This window comes from Gobio gobio, assembly GCF_949357685.1.
Source record: "Gobio gobio genome assembly, chromosome: 25".
NCBI lineage: Eukaryota > Metazoa > Chordata > Actinopteri > Cypriniformes > Gobionidae > Gobio > Gobio gobio.
In genome coordinates this window covers 19,694,293-19,713,038 of record NC_137121.1, presented here as the reverse complement: position 1 = coordinate 19,713,038, position 18,746 = coordinate 19,694,293, and the positions used below count along the sequence as shown (strand labels likewise).

The following is an 18,746-nucleotide window of genomic DNA, read 5'->3' as shown; positions in this document are numbered from 1 at the left end:
GCATTACAAGTAATGCCAGTTCTGTAATCAGATTACTTTTTTTCAAGTAACTAGAAAAGTCCTATAATGCATTAGCTACTTTTAAATGTATTACAAAATACTGTATCTGAGTTACTTTTTCAAATAGTTGCTTTGTTTTTCTATTATCCCCACATTGAGGGAAATCAGGCGTAAGTGCAGAGGCGTTGTGTGCGCTGTTTAAACATGATGGGTAGATAAACACAATGTTTGTGTTTCTTTTTATTGCTAAATTAAGAATGGCAGAACAGTTGAAAGGTTTGTTTAAACTGCGCCCTCTACTGTACAGCTGTGAATTTGCATTTCCTTCCTGATTTATACTTCTGCGTTGACGTAGCTATGTTGTAGGCTGTGCACCTCGTAACGTAACAACGCGTCAATTTATTCGACATGGACCGCAAGCGCTGTGATTTGGCTGCTAGAAGCGGACCAATCACCAAAGAGCAATATTTTTTTACAGTCTATGGTCGACACCAAGCCTGTAGCACTCCTCTCAGAAACTGAAGTCTCCGCGCCTCGATCGCCCCCAGGTGGTTGGTTCCAGTATAGGTCATAACCCCCGCCCCTCCGTGTTTTCTAATGGACGCAAGACAAACTAAACAATCAAATTACACTTCAAATAATTTTTTCCCAAAGTTGGTTTCTTTCATTGTAGGCAGTTTTTATCACGCTGATTTAATTTCAAGTGCTCGTTTCGTTTTAGTTAGTTATTTGATGCTATAAAAACGGGGGGTGTGACATCATGATTGACAGCTGAGATTGACGGCTTCTCTGAGTGAAGTTGTCACTGAGGCACTAACTGACTTTTTCGGGATTTTTGGGAGGAGATTTGGAGCTTTAGATTTAGTTTCTACATTTCCATAACTGTTTATTTCATAATGAATTGTTCGAACCTCCAAGCTTCAATTACTTCAGCGGAAGAGAATGAAGTCGCATCGTACATATTTTTTTACGGTCTATAATCGACACAGACAACATCGGAGATTGCCATTTGCCAAAAATAACTTTTTGTTGTTGTTAAAAAACAAACAAGCAAGCCCAGGTAACAAAAAGTAACGCAATTAGTTACTAATTATTGTAACTAATGCAATATTGTATTGTATTGTAATATTGTTTAAAAGTAACTTTTACCAACACCGGTCTTATCCAATTTAATCTAAACTGAAATTAAGTTTCATGTACAATTGTTCTTTGTAGTTGTTTTTGATTAGTCATAGAGTTTGTACTATCAAAACAACAATATGATAGCCCCAGGTTAATAATATCATATCTAAAGGTTAATAATATCATATCCTAAAGGTTAATATCATATCCTATTTGAAAGGGACATTCAAACAACTTGTGAAGACATTTTATGGAATATTACATTATATTTTAATATTTTCTTAAATCCTATAAATAATTCAGATGTGACATCACATATTTTCACAACCATCAATAAGGGACATTAAGCATAATAGACATTCTGGGTTTTTCTTCCTGATATGTTGTTGCAGACTGCCATCACAAGCTCAAAAGAAGAACTGCAGCTGTATTAAATATGACAAAATGCATAGAAAGAGCTTTTAATTTTAAAAACTACCATTTACAAGTCAATGTTAAAACATTTAAATTTGATTTACTGATCAGATTCATCAAAATTAGTTAACATGAACTAACAATGAAAGATAAAGCATTTATTAATTTTAGTTAATGTTAATTTAAAATAGTCAAACTAATAGTTTATTCAAATCAAAAGTTGTTTGTATATGTTAATATTGTTTAATGGACTTGAGCTAGCGTGAACTAGGCTAACAATAAATAGTTTTATTTTTATAAACTAAAGTTAATAGAGACTAATAAATACTGTAACAAATGTTTTGCTCATGGTTATTAATGAATTTACCAACGTTAAGGATCAGCCTTATTAACGCCTTATAATATCTAGATCTTAGAACTAGCATCTTATTGTAAGTGTTACCATGCATTCTGTGAAATTGATGTTATAATGACCTGTTGCCTTAAAAATAAAATGGAAAAAACACATTAACAATAGCATTGCTAGACATTCTCAAGGCTTTTTTAAATTTTGAAAATGTACTTTCTGAAATGTTTACATCTTTGACATTATTGGTTTTGTACTGCTGTAACTTATTTTAGTTTCTTTGTTAGCTCTTGTTTATATCTAACCACCTTGTCATACATCTAGATAGATGTTTATGAAATAAAATATATAAATGAAATGATGAAATAAATATAGGCTCTGCCTATATATTGATGTCCCCCCCCCCCCCCCCCCCCCAAATAAACAAAACAAACAAACAATAAACCAATGTAGGCTACACAATGAGACTGAAACTACTTTATTATCTCTGGTATAGCCTATTTAACATTGTTAACTCTTATTTCACACAAACAGTCTATTTATAAACGCATTCTATCTAGCATTATCCACGCATTACAATCACATAGGCCTATAACATTGTTAACTCTTGTTTCAGTCTATTTATAAACGCATTCCATCTAGCATTATCCACACATTACAATCACATTTAACATTGTTAACCCTTATTTCACACAAACAGTCTATTTATAAACGCATTCTATCTACAAATGTCTGCATTACAATCACGACCGAAGACGAAAACAATATTCGATCGTCGTCCCTCTCTCAGCCCCTCAGCGAACACCTTGGACAGCCAAATGACCAGGCCATGAGAGCAAAGAAATACAAATTAGAGAACAGAGGTTAGATAAGTGATTTGATACAATATTAATAAAAAATATACATAAGCTACTCAGATTTTGACGTTTTGACGTTTAGAACTTGGCTTTCCGATCGGAGTAGAGTACACCTGCTGCGGCCTGCAGAATGGGGTGGTGCTAAACGTGTTGCTCCACCCCATACCTACTCTGATTGGCTCGTTCGTCTTGGTCTTTCATAGGCATTCAGCAGGATACTAGGATTCAACATTTAAACAAAAATGTATTGGTTGATTATCTACAGCAGGAGGCTCAAGTCTTCAGGACAAACATGGCAAACACTTACTTTACGGAACGGAAGGTGTTGTTGGTTTTTATAAGCAATGTTGGGTGCAGTTATGATAAATGACACTGCAGGCTAATGTGTAAAGTTTTTAGGCTAGTTTTTATTAGACTTCTCTACTTAAGTAGGCTACAGGGTATATGTGCACCGTCCACCACGAATAAACATTTCATAATGTTGTATTGCCTGTGCATTATAGTGAAGACAACTCAGGAACACATTTCCTATCATGCCTATGAAAGACGCCCGAGCCAATCAGAGTAAGTAGGGCGGAGCGAAATGTGTAGTCCCGCCCCATTCTGCAGGCTGCAGCCAGGACCTTCTCAAAGCTCTGGCAAGAAACTAAAACAGCCTGTAGGTGGCGGCAAATTATTATCATAATGAGTGAGTCAATCGGTCACTCATTCAAACAAACAAACGATTCGTTCAAAACGCGGACTATTTATAGTCATTGTATTTACCTTCTACTGTCCAGCATCAAACAACTTCTTTCTGCCCTCCATTCCAGACATGGCCTCAACATTTTTACGCCAGTCAGTCACCTCTTCTTTCTGTGGAAGGTAAAGACACAATTATGAATATTAACACCGCTGTCCATTTAATTTATTTGATATCTTATATCATACCTTCTCCTCTTCTTTCTTCACTGTCTTCAGGTTAGCTTTGAAGTCAATGGACTGTGAGTTTTTGGAGCCCAGAAGGACATTTAGCAATTGTTCAGCCGACAGTTTCACTCTCTTCAGGTTAGGCCTCTTCAGCTTGCTCTTCACCTCATAGATCTTCTGATTCATTTCCTGTATCTTTATCAACATACAGAACACACGTTCATGTTGCGCCATAATGATATCCTTTGACCGAGCTGCTAAGCTTACTGTTCAATTCAGTGTTAACAGAACACCATAGCTTCATCATTGAGAACTGTTTTATCAGATGCTTATGTGCTCATACCTCTTTGTCATTTTTGACCACCTTAACGCTAATGTCATAGCGTTCCTCGTCAATTACATCAATCTTGTGATGCAAATCCTTGCAAAGCTCCTACACACAAAACAGTGTCAAGAAAATAAAATATGGTAACACTATATTCAAAGCCTGTCATAGTATGCATTACAAAAGTTTTCATGCTGCAGGTGGTTATAGAGAGTTGAGGAAAAAGCTAATTAATTTTTTTTTTTTTTTTAGTTAGTAAGTTTTATTTGTTTACCAAAAATTATTGCATCCAAGCAACATTGACATATTCTGTGCTATTACATTAAATTAAATGTTAACTTAAAGGGATAGTTCACCCAAAAATGAAAATTCTGTCATCATTTACTCACCCTCAAGTTGTTCCAAACCTGTATGAGTTTCTATGTTCTGTTGAACACAAAAGAAGATATTTTGAAGAATGTTGGTTACCAAACAGTTCATGATTGACTTCCATAGTATTTTGTTCCCTACTATGGAAGTCAGTGGGTCTATGAACTGTTTAGTTCCCCATATTCTTCCAAATATCTTCTTTTGTGTTCAGCAACAAAATTCTTTGAGGTTGACTAAATGATGACAGAATTTTTATTTTTGAAACTATCCGTTTAAGATCTGAGAGGATTCTTCAAGTTAACGAAATACTTTAGAGTTTGGAAATCCCTGCTGTTGAGTAATACATTATAACATAAATAATGGTAACCAATTAAAGTGCATTAAAAGTTAAAATTCTATGTCGTATAGGTTTCTAAAAAGAAAATAATATGAGATGGCAAGAAAAAAGGCCCTAAAAGACCAACAAAAAAAATTAGATGTGATAAAAAAATGATATTTCTTTCGATGCTTTTGTGTTCGCTCGCAAAAAAATTTGCGTTCCTCCGAGAAGCTTTGTGTTTGCTCGCAATACATTTGTGAGGGAAATAATACGAGGTGGGTCTAGTGGGAGGGAAAACTATATTTCTCTCAAAACTTTTACATTCTTCGGGAACTAACACAAAGTGTCTTGGGGCAACACATAAGTTGAGGGCACAATTGCTTTGTGCTCTACGAAGGTTATGTGTCAGGGTGAGTAAATAATGAAAGAGTTTCCAATTTTTGAGGGGTTAACTATCCCTTTAAGTTGCATAAATGGTGTTCGATGATCCATTTAAATGATTTAATCGTACCTGTAATTCCTGTACTGACAAGCCGGAAAGTTTGATGGGAGGAATTCTTTCACTCAGCGTTTGCTCCCTCTCCTTCTCTTTATCCTGCTTCTCTACTATCAGCATTTCCAATGCTGTACTCAGCAGCCGCATCTTCATGATGACAGGTTCATTATAATCACGTCAAGGCAAAACATTTATTACTTTTGCTATGAATGTAGAATCTCGCAATAGGAGTAAATTAATGGCCTTTACTACAGTAGCAATATTTTTGAAAGTTCTGTCTACTTGAGCACTCAAAGTAGCCAAAATGTATCAGTGGTCAGCAGGTGGCGCTCACCTTCAACCCCAGCCGACGGGCTGAAGTTATCTTGGGCTTGGGCTTTGATTGGGGACTTTGGTTGAAACAGCCAGTGGAGAATATAGATAGAAGAGAAGGTTGATAGAGACATATGACAGATATCATAATTCAAATAGTTGGTTATTACTGATGAAGGTGGAGATACTCACGCATCAGACATACTTCAGCCGTCCTTCCTTATCTGCAAAATAAAATAACTATTTCAAAGTGTCATCACTACTATAAAACACATTAAGATATTAACAAATGAGAATATTCAGGATAAGCATTTGAACCCTATCCTGCAATGTTATTTGAGAATTATTTATATAATATTATAGTATTTAGTATAACATTTTTAATTAGCTTTTGTTTATATTTTCAGTTTTAACTTTAGTTTAAGTTTTAATAATGTTATGTGCATTTTTAATATTTCAATGTAGCTTTAATTTATATTTATTTATTATAATTTGATGGCAAATTAATTCATTTAAATTTTAAATTTATTTATTTTTAAGTTTATATTTATTTATAACTAATTTATATTTTATTTGATTTAAATTGTATTTTATTAAATGTTATTTGTTTAGTTAACAACAGTAACAACATTGATCCTATAGTGGTATGAGATTTTTTTTTTTTTGGAAAGAAAATTAAAGTTTTAAATATAAAATAGGGAAATGCTTGAATTATGATGTCCTTTTGCAAGTCACAGTCATCATTAGTTAGTTATAATAGTTTCACTACCATATACAAAAAGACATATTTAATCAAAACGGCAACTTTTGTATGAATGCGCCCCCGACAAAAAAAACCCAAACACTTTTCATATTTCATAAATGTATATAATTTATGCAATCTTTTAAGAATCATGCATTAATTAATTTGGAATCATTAATGACAGTGGTAATCAGTGTTAGTCCTCTACACAGTGGCAAGAGTTCTGTGCATAGTTTTAGCATAGGTGAAAATCTTCCAGGATTGTTGCTAATTTGAGAGACATCTGAATAGATAACAATGCCATTGTTCCCTATTTCTTACCAGTTTTGAATAAATAATAATTACCATCACAGTAATCTATCTATAACCCCTTCTAACAACTGAGTAATGCCACATTTGCCATCAAAAAATACATAGCTGTTAGTCTCTTATGCCCACTGAAAAAGACATACCTGCTAGAAGAAGAAAAGAGAGGAGTGTGAGTTAACTGGCGAGGAAAGAAGAAAATCCTTTGATTTATAGTTTCAGTACCCATGAGAACGTCTTACTAAAATAGACCTAGTCTTTGCCACTCTACTGACATTTACTGTTTAGTGTTCTAGTGTAGTAAAACTTTCATTCTGGCAGAGACATGCAGGTATGCAGTGTGGACCGGTTTGAATGCCTCTTTTTGGTGGCCAAAACCAGAGTGACCTAAAGGTGATGCTTGTCATAACTGAAACAAATCTGATGGGAAATTACAGTCTATAAGGGTAAATAAGGAAGAAATGTTTTGCACTTGTTAAGGTACAGCTTACTTGTGTTCATATTAGAAACATTGTCTATGAACAAATAAAAGGGAGATGTCAGACCATATTGAAAGAGAGAGAAAAGTGTGGAATTGGATAAAACAAATAGCAAATAGTTTTTGCAATCTAAGTTTAAGCCTGTTAATTGCGATGTGATGTCATGCCATGACATCTATCTCATGAACGTGATAATTTCCATTCACATTAAGCAACTGATAGCTGGCAGGAGGCTATGTGGTATAAATCATTCCTTGGGTTAGTGAGGACAGTGAGCAGGTGGAAGGAGAGGTCACATTGTAAAAACATTTCAAGGGGGATGGTGAGATCATGGTCATGGGGTAGGGGGTGCGTTCCTGTAGCTAACAATGAGTACAAAATGTGTCTAATTTTTTAAAACATTAAAAGAGTAGATTAAAAATCGACATAGGCAGTATTAATGGAATAATTTATGTGACTGTAGTATTGTATGACTGGGCACCAGACTCCCTCCCCTCTCTCTCTCTCTCTCTCTCTCTCTCTCTCTCTCTCTCTCTCTCTCTCTCTCTCTCTCTCTCTCTCTCTCTCTCTCTCTCTCGCTCTCTCACACTCACTCACACAATCCCTGTGCCAAACTACCTAAATAATGCCTTCAGGGGGCACTGAAGTGTTTATAGTCTAATCATTATCAACAGATAAAAAAAAAAAAAAAAACTCTATAGTTCCAAATGACAATTATTTTTGAGTCCCACACTTTTCAGGGCTCCAAAGCTCTAACATTGAATGGTAAAAGACAAAAGAAAAGGGTGATCATTTCTCTCTCAGAATCGTCTCTCATCCTTTATTGTCACATGTAGGGATAGGGATGTTAAAGCCACAATATGTAATTTTCGCTGCTAGAGGTCACTTTTATTATGCCACAGACGACCACGTCCGCTTTTTCCCATCATGCGTACACAGTGCTGTTTTATCATTTTAGATACATTATTTGTGTGTGTTGAAAGTTATATGTTATAATGCTTCTCTGTGCGTTCACTCGGTGGCTACTATGAGACACTTGTTGCACACTGCAGTGAGCTAGATCAATATTAGGCATGGTAAAACTCACGGTAAATCAAGAAAACTAGATTTAAACAAGACTAACTGTGTTGAGCTATATAACAATGATTCATTTTCTGTTGATGAATGTATCCAGTTGCTCACCTGTCTAATAAAACACATATTAAAGCATCTTTGCTGTTTCCATGGTTTCTACAGAATGGAAAGGATGTCATTGATAGGCGACGCAAGGACACTCATGTCCATGTCCTGGTTAAAATTGCTTATTTCTCTGGATTTAAACATTCTTGGAAACATTTGGGATAATGTAAGTACACAATTCAACAACATATATAACATTGTTCTAGTGTTTTTTTGGATATTTTAATCCAAAAATGTTACATAATGTGCCTTTATGTGCCTTTGTGTTGGTTTACAGATGGGATGCTTTTGGTAATTTTTTTAAATTCAACTAGGGGCACAGCAAGCAATCCCCCACATACCCCTTCAAATCGAGCCCTGGGTGGAAGCACGTCTTATTGTAAAGTGAGCTGCCCTACTCACACCTCATTCTCCCTGAGAGGTGACGTTCCAAGAGACATGTAATGAATAACCACCTGCCATTTGTCCTGGAATTATTTTTAGGCCTTATGGCCAGATGATGAGATGCCAAATGCAAGTTCTTGGCTTTAAATGGCTTTGAATAGTGTTCATATCAACTGCAACAGCCAGCATGATCTGCTAAGAACCACTCTACTTTGCTCTGTTCAGTATTTTATTACGACGCTAATTATATTTTTTAATGGATGGAAATGTAATAGTAGCTGGCCCATAAACGCAGATATAAAAATAATCACATTAATAAGCGCAGGTATTTTTGAGCTGCACTGATTTTTTTGAGTAGTCTTGCTACAGCCATCATCTGTCTCTCAAAGTATACATGATAACTATTTGTTAATATTTGTAAGATGTCGTGGCGTCACCTCTGTTTTTGGAGCATGCACACAATACAGAGTCCAATTTTAGTCGATTAACGTATGCTCATGCTAGATGAATTGTAAATACAGTCGCATTATCAAGGGCTATTTGTCCAGCTTCACCAAAATTGGACTGGCACATTTTCAGTCGGTCTATTGAAGTGTTTACGTGACAATTTTAAAAAGATGAATTATTGCTTTAATCCGACTAGCAGCTTTTCAAGTATGTATATATTTTTTTCTCAGTTGCACCAATTTACAAATATTTTTGATTGATGTTAGAACAACTGAAGGTATTCCTGGGACACAACATTTATGTTATGTCTGCTATGAGGTGAGGTCAAATAGATAAAAGTGTATGGAAAGGTCAGAGCCTACAGGTCCTACTACATTTAGGGATATTGTATCTAAACATCTCCAGAGTGTTTCTGTTCTTTTTCATCTTTATTGCTGGCAGTTAGTTAAAGTAATAGACAAAATATTTAGTCTTTCCGATCTGTATTTATTGTTAAGTCAGAAAAGAGCTGAACATCACAAAAATCATTAAGTAGCACATCAAGTAAGTCCGAGACATTGTTTTCTTGTCTAAATGCCTTAAAACATGCAGTGTCCTTTTCAACTAAAACATAAAATGAAGCCACAAACGCAAGCTATTATTTAAGTAGAATTTGCATATGAACTTGCATTGATTTATACATTCATTTTAAGATGTTTTTGAATTCCTGAATTCTGGTGTCAGATCACATGTAGTTGCCATCTGTAAGAAAACAAATAAAATGCATAAGAAGTCGAGATGAAATATTTCATGTAAGACATCCTTAATCTAAAGATCATTGAAAAACAATGCATTTTTTTATTTACCTTCTATTGTCCAGCATCAAACAGCTTCTTCCTGCCCTCCATTCCGGACATGGCCTCCACATTCTTACGCCAATCAGTCACCTCTTCTTTCTATGAGAGGAACCGGTGTAACAACGGGTATGTGTTAAAATGGCTCAAAAATACTGGGTAACACTTTAGTTTAGGGTCCAATTCTCACTATTTACCAGTTGCTTCTTAGTATGCATATTACTGTTTATTATTACTTATAAAGCACATATTAATCCCTTATTATGCATGACCATATTCTACATCCCTTAATCCTACCCAATACCTCAACTTAACATCTACCTTACTAACTATTAATAAGCAGTAATTAGGAGTTCATTGAGGGAAAAAAATGTAGTTAATAGTGAGAATTGGACCCTGATCTGAGGTGTGACTAAATACTGATTTGAATTGAATGATTCGATTCATATTTCAATGATTCAGTTTATGAAAACGTCACATGACTTACCTTCTCCTCTTCTTTCTTGACTGTCTTGAGGTTGGCTTTGAAATCCACAGACTCTTTGACCTTGGAGCCCAAAAGAGCACCCAACATGGCATCGGCAGAGATCTTCACCCTCTTCAGCGCAGGTCTCTTCATTTTGCCTCTAAGTTCGGTAATCTTGATGTTCAAATCTGTAATCTAAAGCAGACACATAAAGTTCAATCCTGTGCATTTCCGTTGAATCTAATAAGATACAAAGTGATTCCCCTTATGGTGTAGTACCTCTTTTTCACTTTTGGTAACTTTGGCCGAGATGTCGTACCTTTCTTCATCTACAACATCAATCTTTTGATGGAGGTCTTTGCAGAGAGCCTGAGAACACAGTATTGTTTTTAATGAATTAAAAAAATAATAAACCACCAGTTAATAGGTTGCATTTCATACTAAGTATACAACAAAACAATTAACATATTTACTGACATATTGCTTGAGACTTAACTTTATTAACTTTATTTGGAGTACTTCTTTATTGCACAATGCACATTTCTTAATATTAAACCTAAAATGTGTTTTAATATCAATATAAGTAAGGATAGTATGATCTCTGTATAATATCTGTCTTTAAATGCAAGACATATAAGTGTTCCTAAAGTATACTTGCAATAGTTCCACTTTAGCACAATCAAATATACTTAAGTATATCTTTAGTTGGAACTCAGCACTATTTATGGATAACTAAAGTGCATTAAGAACAACATTTGTTGTTCCAGTTTAGCAGACTTTAAGTATACCAATTTAGTGTACCAAAAGTACAATTACAGGGTATATATATATATGTAAATGTATTTGTAGTTTATAGATATTTGTATGTATTTTTCACTAGGGAAGGCAATGTCCAATTTCAAAAAGGGTTTACGCAGGATGAATTTTGAGTGTTTGTGTGGAATGAAACCTAATTTATGATCATTACTAAAATATGTCATAGAGGAAAAAAGGCTACCGGGACACTGACAGTTAACAAGCCAAATTAGGTTTACCTGAAGCTCTTGAACAGACAGACCGGACAGCTTTAGAGGTGGCACTCTCTCACTCAACGTGTTCTCTCTCTCTCTCTGCTTGTCTTCTTTTTCATTTACAAGCATAGAGGTTGCTTTCTTCAGGAGCTTTGTCTGAAGCAAAACATACCAGAAAGCATTGCTAAATGCATCATCTTTAGAAATGCTTTCTTCTCTATAAAACAGACAGAATCAAATACCTTTAAGAACAACCTCCTGGATGCTGAAATCTTAGATTTGGGTCGCTGAAAGAATAAGCACATTTATTGGATTCTGTTAAAAAAAAAATATTCCCATGTACAAAATTTGGAAGTTATAAAGTCCACTTACCTGTCTAAAGTGGCAGTTTGCAATTTATGAAAGGGAATAGTAAAAGTAGTATTAATTTATGAAAAGAAGGGATGTATTTAACCATGTACATTTACAGCAAGATGGCAGATAATGTATGCATATAGATATTAACAGCTTAAAAGACAGAATACTTACGACTCAGACATTGTGACCTTCTTAAGTGCAAATCTGAGTCAACAATCTGAAATATAAAGATAAGCATGCAGTTATTATTACTAAATAATAATGCACTTCGTAAGCATAATTTTGGAGGAACATGCCTCTTGAACAAACTATATATATATATATATATATATATATATATATAGTATATGTAAAAGCACCACTTCTCAACATCACACACTTATAGATTCCTGATGGATGAACCAGAATCAGAAAGCCAAAAAAAGAAAGAAAAGTGATAAATGATGAAAAGTCTCAATTGTTTCTCCTAGATAGCAATGAGATCAAATAGGGTACAAACTCAGACGTTTCCTTGGATGTCCTACAGCTTCAGAAGAGAAGAGATCTCAACAATGTAACAATCATGTCTCATCACAGTTTGCAAAGACCAAAGTTATATAAGCTATGCCACACATTAATTTGATGTCAGCACTTATATCTCATGGGTAATTCTGTTATTTTTAGAGCATTGCTTTTACTGTTAGCTGTGCCAAATAGTGCAATATTTCATACCTGTTTCTCCAAAGTCCACACCAAGTGAATGAGTAGAGTATGACAATGTTTGTGCACAAGGAAACCCAAGCAAATTTTATGGCCTCTTTGGCTTCCTCTGAGTGGCTCACTAAAATAGACTGAAACCTACCCGGAGGCTCATTTTACTCAGCACCATCAAACACAATTGCATACATTGTCCATTGCCAGTCCCTCTTCATTTCCCATTGTTTGACCCTACAAGGCAGAAAAGGCATTGCTGAAGTCAGCCCGGTAGCTGTATGTCCTTGACTGCAACTAAAAGTGACCACAGAGCCTAGTGAATTTTGAATTGATTGACTGATTTTAGGAAGATAACATGAATAAATGAATCAGTGTATCTGTTGTTTCTTTGTATTTATACACATACAAAGGGTTTTATACATATCCCAAAGGGTTTCCGTATAGTGAGAAATCCAAATAAATGATACCACTCATAACTTAAAACGGCATTGAATATGGGTAAATATAACACACAACATGTGGTAACCTAAAACCAGCTATGCACATATACAAGATACACAACCAAATGCAGAAATGCATTTCAAGGACACCGTTTGCTTTACAGGGGAACTGCATAGTGACGCAACACGTTTATTTGTTTCATGGGGTCGTTTATTTTGGAATGCCATTACATTGCAATTTTTACTTCCAGTTGTAGAAAGTGTTACAATATCTGACATATTTTATTCCTCAACAGCACTAGTTCACAACATTACATACAATTTCCGTCTTGATTATATTTCTCATGCATGCATATATGATGTATTTAGCATATCATACACAAAATATCATATTTGGTTTCAAATGTAAACACATTTGTACAGAATGTCCACAAATTGCAGCAAAATACAGGAACTGGTAAAGACACACTAAGAGCTAAGGTCACCTACACAAACACTTAAACTATGAACATTATAAACAGTTTTGTGTGTGTGTTTGATTGGCATTATTAGTCATAACAAATCATATTTGTATTTGATTTGGGTTTTCTTGATTCGAACCATGTGTGTTTCCTTGCCGTGGCACACATCTGTTGCTCTCCTTTCTTGTTACCGAGTCTGAAAAGTTAGAAAACAATGTCATATGTCAGTCAAAATGCTTGTTTTTTTACAGCACTCAAACACAGTTAAATGTGACAAATTTGCTTTGTACCTTTTTTATTGTGCAGCAGTGAACAGCTTCTTCCTGCCCTCCATTCCAGCCATGGCCTCCACGTTCTTACGCCAGTCAGTCACCTCTTCTTTCTATAAATGGAACAATTAAATAAAATAGGTTTGGAATGAGTTTCGGTTTGTTTGAATGAATTCATTTCTATTTCTAAAAGACTTAAACGCATCACCTTTTCTTCTTCTTTCTTCACTGTCTTTAGGTTGGCCTTGAAATCGGCCTTCGATGACATTTTGGATTCAGTCAGCGCACCAAACATGGCATCATGTGACTTCTTAACCCTCTTCAGTTTGGTTCGTTGACTTGAACCCTTCATTTCCCAAATCTTCTGGTTCAAGCCCTGGATCTGAAATGGACCACAATATCGGTAACTCGCAAAACAACCTTTTTAATGTCAGTTTTGCATTTATTCGTCTGAGAGCAGAGTTATTATTGATAACTAAAAAAAAATCGGACATTTTCAGAAACTGAAATAAAGCTGAAACAAATTAAATATAAAAATTTGGTGAAATCTTGTCTTGGCAACTAACTGAAATAAATACATTGTTAATAATAAATACAAGTTGAAGTACTAACATAACTTAAACTGAAATAAAAACAAAGATATGTGGAAATATTTAAATAATAATACTAATGACAAGCACATAACAAAATTACTAAAACTTAATTCTAAATAATAATAAATAATGTAATAGTGTATAAATAATAGTAAAATAACACTTTTTGAGAGACATTGTGCAGGTTCTTTATCATTTGTATGTTCTCTGGGATTCGAACCAAGGACCTTGCCGTTGTTAGTGGCATGCTTTACCATAGAGCTACCGCTGCTAAAACACCTGTTATCATTTGTATTTATGAATAAAGTACTATTAATCTTTTGTTTGTCTTTTTAAAAGTGATACAACAATACAACCATTACCTCTTTTTCATTTTTAATCACTTTCATTTCAAGATCATATCGAGCCTCGTCAACAGCATCACTCTTGCGGGAAAGCTCTTTGCAAAGTTCCTGCAAAAAGAACGATGTGATGTGAATATATATATAATTATAAATGCAACACTTTTGTTTTTGCCTCCATTTTTCATGAGCTGAACTCAAAGATCTAAGACTTTTTCTATGTACACAAAAGGCCTATTTCTCTCAAATATTGTTCACAAATCTGTCTAAATCTGTGTAAGTGAGCACTTCTCCTTTGCCGAGATAATCCATCCACCTCACAGGTGTGGCATATTCAGATGCTGATTAGACAGCATGATTATTGCACAGGTGTGCCTTAGGCTGGCCACAATAAAAGGAAGTTTTATCACACAGCACAATGCCACAGATGTTGCAAGTTTTGAGGGAGTTTGCCATTGGCATGCTGACTGCAGGAATGTCCACCAGAGCTGTTGCCCGTGAATCGAATGTTCATTTCTCTACCATAAGCCGTCTCCAAAGGCGTCTCCGAGAATTTGGCAGTACATCCAACCGGCCTCACAACCACAGACCACGTGTAACCACTCCAGCCCAGGACCTCCACATCTAGCATCTTCACCTCCAAGATCGTCTGAGACCAGCCACCTGGACAGCTGCTGCAACAATCGGTTGTATAACCAAAGAATTTCTGCACAAACTGTCAGAAACCGTCTCAGGGAAGTTCATATGCATGCTCGTCGTCCTCATCGGGCTCTCGACCAGACTGCAGTTCGTCGTCGTAACAGACTTGAGTGGGCAAATGCTCACATTCGATGGCACTTTAAGAGGTGTTCTCTTCACGGATGAATCCCGGTTTTCCCTGTACATGGCAGATGTCAGACAGCGTGTATGACGTTTGCTGATGTCAACGTTATGGATCGAGTGGCCCATGGTGGAGGTGGGTTTATGGTATGGGCAGGCATATGTTATAGACAACGAACACAGGTGCTTTTTATCGAGATCCTGAGGCCTATTGTTGTGCCCTTCATCCACGACCATCACCTCATGTTGCAGCATGATAATGCACGGCCCCATTTTGCAAGGATCTGTACACAATTCCTGGAAGCTGAAAACCGCATACTCACCGGACACATCACCCATTGAGCATGTTTGGGATGCTCTGGATTGGCATATACGACAGCGTGTTCGAGTTTCTGCCAATATCCAGAAACTTTGCACAGCCATTGAAGAGGAGTGGACCAACATTCCACAGGCCACAATAAACAACTTGATCAACTCTTTTTGCGGAGGAGATGTTTTGCACTTTCTCAGGAAAATGGTGGTCATCATCTGACTGGCTTTATGACACCCCCCCCCCCCCCCCCCCCCACCTGTGCAATAATCATGCTGTCTAATCAGCATCTTGACGTGCCACACCTGTGAGGTGGATGGATCATCTCGGCAAAGGAGAAGTGCTCACTAACACAGATTGGTGAACAATATTTGAGAGAAATAGGCCTTTTGTGTACATAGAAAAAGTCTCAGATCCTTGAGTTCAGCTCATGAAAAATGGGGACAAAACAAAAGTGTTGCGTTTATAATTTTGTTCAGTGTATATATTTTACATTTTATTAGTGTAGAATTTTTTTCTTTTTCTTTTAATACCTGGAGCTCCTGTGTAGACAGACCAGACAGTTTGAGAGGAGGAACCCTCTCATTAAGAGCATCATCTTTGTCTCTTTTATTCTGCTCTTTCTCAGCTTCCAGCATAGATGTGGCTTTCTGCAGTAATTTGGTCTGTAAAATAACAACACTGACGTGACTATAAAGTTCCAGCAGATTAGCACATAGCTTAGCACAGCATAGCGCAGCTTACTGCTAACACAGCCGGCCATTTCCTCATGGATTCTAGTCTTGCCTTTCATTAATGTAAGGAAGTTTAATATGTGCAAACAGTTCTTATGTTTACTAACCAAATCAGTAATACTAAAATAGTTATTGAAAAGTTTGGGGTTGAAAAGAGAAAGTCTCTTATGCTCACCAATACAGTAAAAAAAAGTAATATTGTGAAATACTATGCAATTTAAAATAACTGTTTACTATTTGAATACATTTTAAAATCTAATTTATTCCTGTGAGGACAAAGCTGAATTTTCAGCATCATTACTCCAGTCTTCAGTGTCACATGATCCTTCAGAAATCTTTCTAATATGCTGATTTGCTGCTCAGAAATATGTTGAAAACAGTTGTGCTGCCTAATATTACTGTGGAAACCGTGATACACTTTGTGCAAGATTCCCTAAAAAAGTTCAAAAGAAAAGCATTTATAGAATAGAAATTGTTGTAACATTATAAATGTCACTTTTGATCAATTTAATCGAGGTATTAATTTCTTAAAAAAAAAAACTTAATCCAAACTTTTGAACAGTAGTGTATTTTATTAAAAAACAGACAACTTACTTTTAAGAGCAGCCGCCTTGTGGCAGTATACTTTGTTTTTTTCTGAAAAGCAATACAAGTCATGTTTAATCACTCCAAATTATTTTGTGACCTGCTAAATCTTATGAATTAGTTGAATTATTGTACAGTTTGCCAAAAGGGAAGTCACTTACAGGTCTACAATGATGAATCACAGAGCGCAGCAATAAGGAAAGAAAAGAAACACCAAAATAGATTAACAAAAGAGATACATTGATGCACTTTAAAACATTTAATCACAACATTGTTTAAGTACTTACCCTTCAGACATTGTTGCTTCTCTTTATGGACCCTAAAAGTGGAAGATATTTTATGAGTTCTCATTAAATTCATTAAAGAACACAGAGTGGCCTGGTTTCACAGACAGGGCTTAGATTAAGCCAGGTTTAGGCCTTAGTTCAATTTAAGACATTTAAGTAGCTTTTATAAACGTGCCTTAGTGTGCATCTTGAGACTAAACAATGGCACTGACATATTTTAAGATTGCTTTCAGTTAAAACATGCATTTTAGTTTGGGACTAGCTGAAGCCTTGTCTGTAAAACTGGGGGATAAAGTGTTTACATGGACCATTTGATCAATTCTATTTCCAATAACAAAGGGGATGGATCTCCAGATATGTGTTTCAGGTGATGAAATCATTCAGCGTATGAATCTGTGCGTCAGATTTGCGTAGAGTTGCTAAGAAACATTCCTACAGTCCACACATAGAACAGTCTGGAAAGGTGACGAGTGCCAAGTATTTGGATAGCAGAGGAGTCACAATGTAGAGGAAAATTTAATTTGAGGCCCTTGTATCCAAAGAAGAGTGCTTTATATAAAGCAATGGTGCCGAGCACTCTGTCCGTAACTATTCTTTGCATTCGTACCTATTGTGCTTGATAAAGCATGTGGTTGTTAGTATTTCCAGCCTGACTAAATTTGAACATTACTGCCATTCTTTCATATGGCCCAGTTCCAAGCCCTAGCCTTCAACTCACCATACTGAATGCGAATGCTTTCATACGGATCCTAGTAGCCAGAACTCAATTTTGGAAAAGATTGCTTGTATTTTGAACTAAATTATCTGGATTATATTTTTTTGTTATAAAGTGCAAATTTTTTTTTTTAAATGCATTTTATTTCCCCAAAAAAGCAACCGAAATTTTCGTTATGGCTAATTTGTGCGTTCAAATGTAGGAAGTAGTCATTTAAGAGTTCAATTAAAAACTGGCCACTAGTTAAAATGTGTTTTTTCCCCCCCTCTCTTTTGGTTACTCACCAGATCGAATTATATGCCAATTTCTTGAGTGACTAAATTGCAAGACAAACCACCTGAGGTCTGTTTTCATGATCGAATTGCTTCTGAGAGGCAGTTCTTTCAAGAACATTCGATCTCATATCCACATTTCTCCAAGTCTAAGCTAGCTGTAAAACAGTATTTCATAACATACATTCCTTAAAGTTGACACAAGCTGCTTGTTACGAAAATACACAGCACTTGCTAGTCCCTGTGGGGAGCCGCGGTCGTGACACAGGAGAATGTAGGACGGATATGCATCCATCCTCCCAACAGTGTAGGTGTAATTCTGATTATCTCCAAATATGTACTGTAAATCTTAGAGTGATGAACAGACCGTACAGTACAAGCCCTCTCAAATGTATAGCAATAAACTCAATATCCTTAAGTATTTATATGACAACATGTGTGGGTCCATTAAACTTGGGCTGTGAATGTGATAGCTTATAGGACTTACCTTGAATTAGGAGACAATCAGGGCAGGATGTGTTGTGTGGTGGCGTCGAAGAAGAATAAAAGTTATAT

General features: G+C 35.8%; 3 protein-coding genes across 3 annotated transcripts; all 3 read right to left on the bottom strand.

Annotated features, from left to right (window-relative positions):
* Positions 1–1,372: 1,372 nt before the first annotated feature.
* On the bottom strand, positions 1,373–6,811 carry LOC307122092 (troponin I, slow skeletal muscle-like). Its single transcript, XM_079809923.1, has 8 exons — positions 6,664–6,811; positions 5,662–5,693; positions 5,492–5,546; positions 5,173–5,304; positions 3,992–4,081; positions 3,670–3,843; positions 3,505–3,594; positions 1,373–2,687 (listed from the first exon to the last, which is right to left on the bottom strand). Exons 2-7 carry the CDS (start codon positions 5,670–5,672, stop codon positions 3,508–3,510), a joined length of 549 nt encoding a protein of 182 aa, XP_079666049.1. The 5' UTR covers positions 5,673–5,693; positions 6,664–6,811; the 3' UTR covers positions 1,373–2,687; positions 3,505–3,507.
* Positions 6,812–9,481: 2,670 nt separating this feature from the next.
* LOC307122094 (troponin I, slow skeletal muscle-like) lies at positions 9,482–11,889 on the bottom strand. Its single transcript, XM_079809925.1, has 7 exons — positions 11,840–11,889; positions 11,558–11,602; positions 11,340–11,471; positions 10,585–10,674; positions 10,327–10,500; positions 9,852–9,941; positions 9,482–9,747 (listed from the first exon to the last, which is right to left on the bottom strand). The coding sequence occupies exons 3-6, from the start codon at positions 11,442–11,444 to the stop codon at positions 9,855–9,857; spliced, it is 456 nt and encodes a 151-aa protein (XP_079666051.1). The 5' UTR covers positions 11,445–11,471; positions 11,558–11,602; positions 11,840–11,889; the 3' UTR covers positions 9,482–9,747; positions 9,852–9,854.
* A 1,112-nt stretch (positions 11,890–13,001) lies between these two features.
* Positions 13,002–18,746, bottom strand: tnni4b.1 (troponin I4b, tandem duplicate 1). Its single transcript, XM_079809924.1, has 8 exons — positions 18,679–18,746; positions 17,205–17,236; positions 16,927–16,968; positions 16,132–16,263; positions 14,491–14,580; positions 13,744–13,917; positions 13,557–13,648; positions 13,002–13,462 (listed from the first exon to the last, which is right to left on the bottom strand). The coding sequence occupies exons 4-7, from the start codon at positions 16,234–16,236 to the stop codon at positions 13,562–13,564; spliced, it is 456 nt and encodes a 151-aa protein (XP_079666050.1). The 5' UTR covers positions 16,237–16,263; positions 16,927–16,968; positions 17,205–17,236; positions 18,679–18,746; the 3' UTR covers positions 13,002–13,462; positions 13,557–13,561.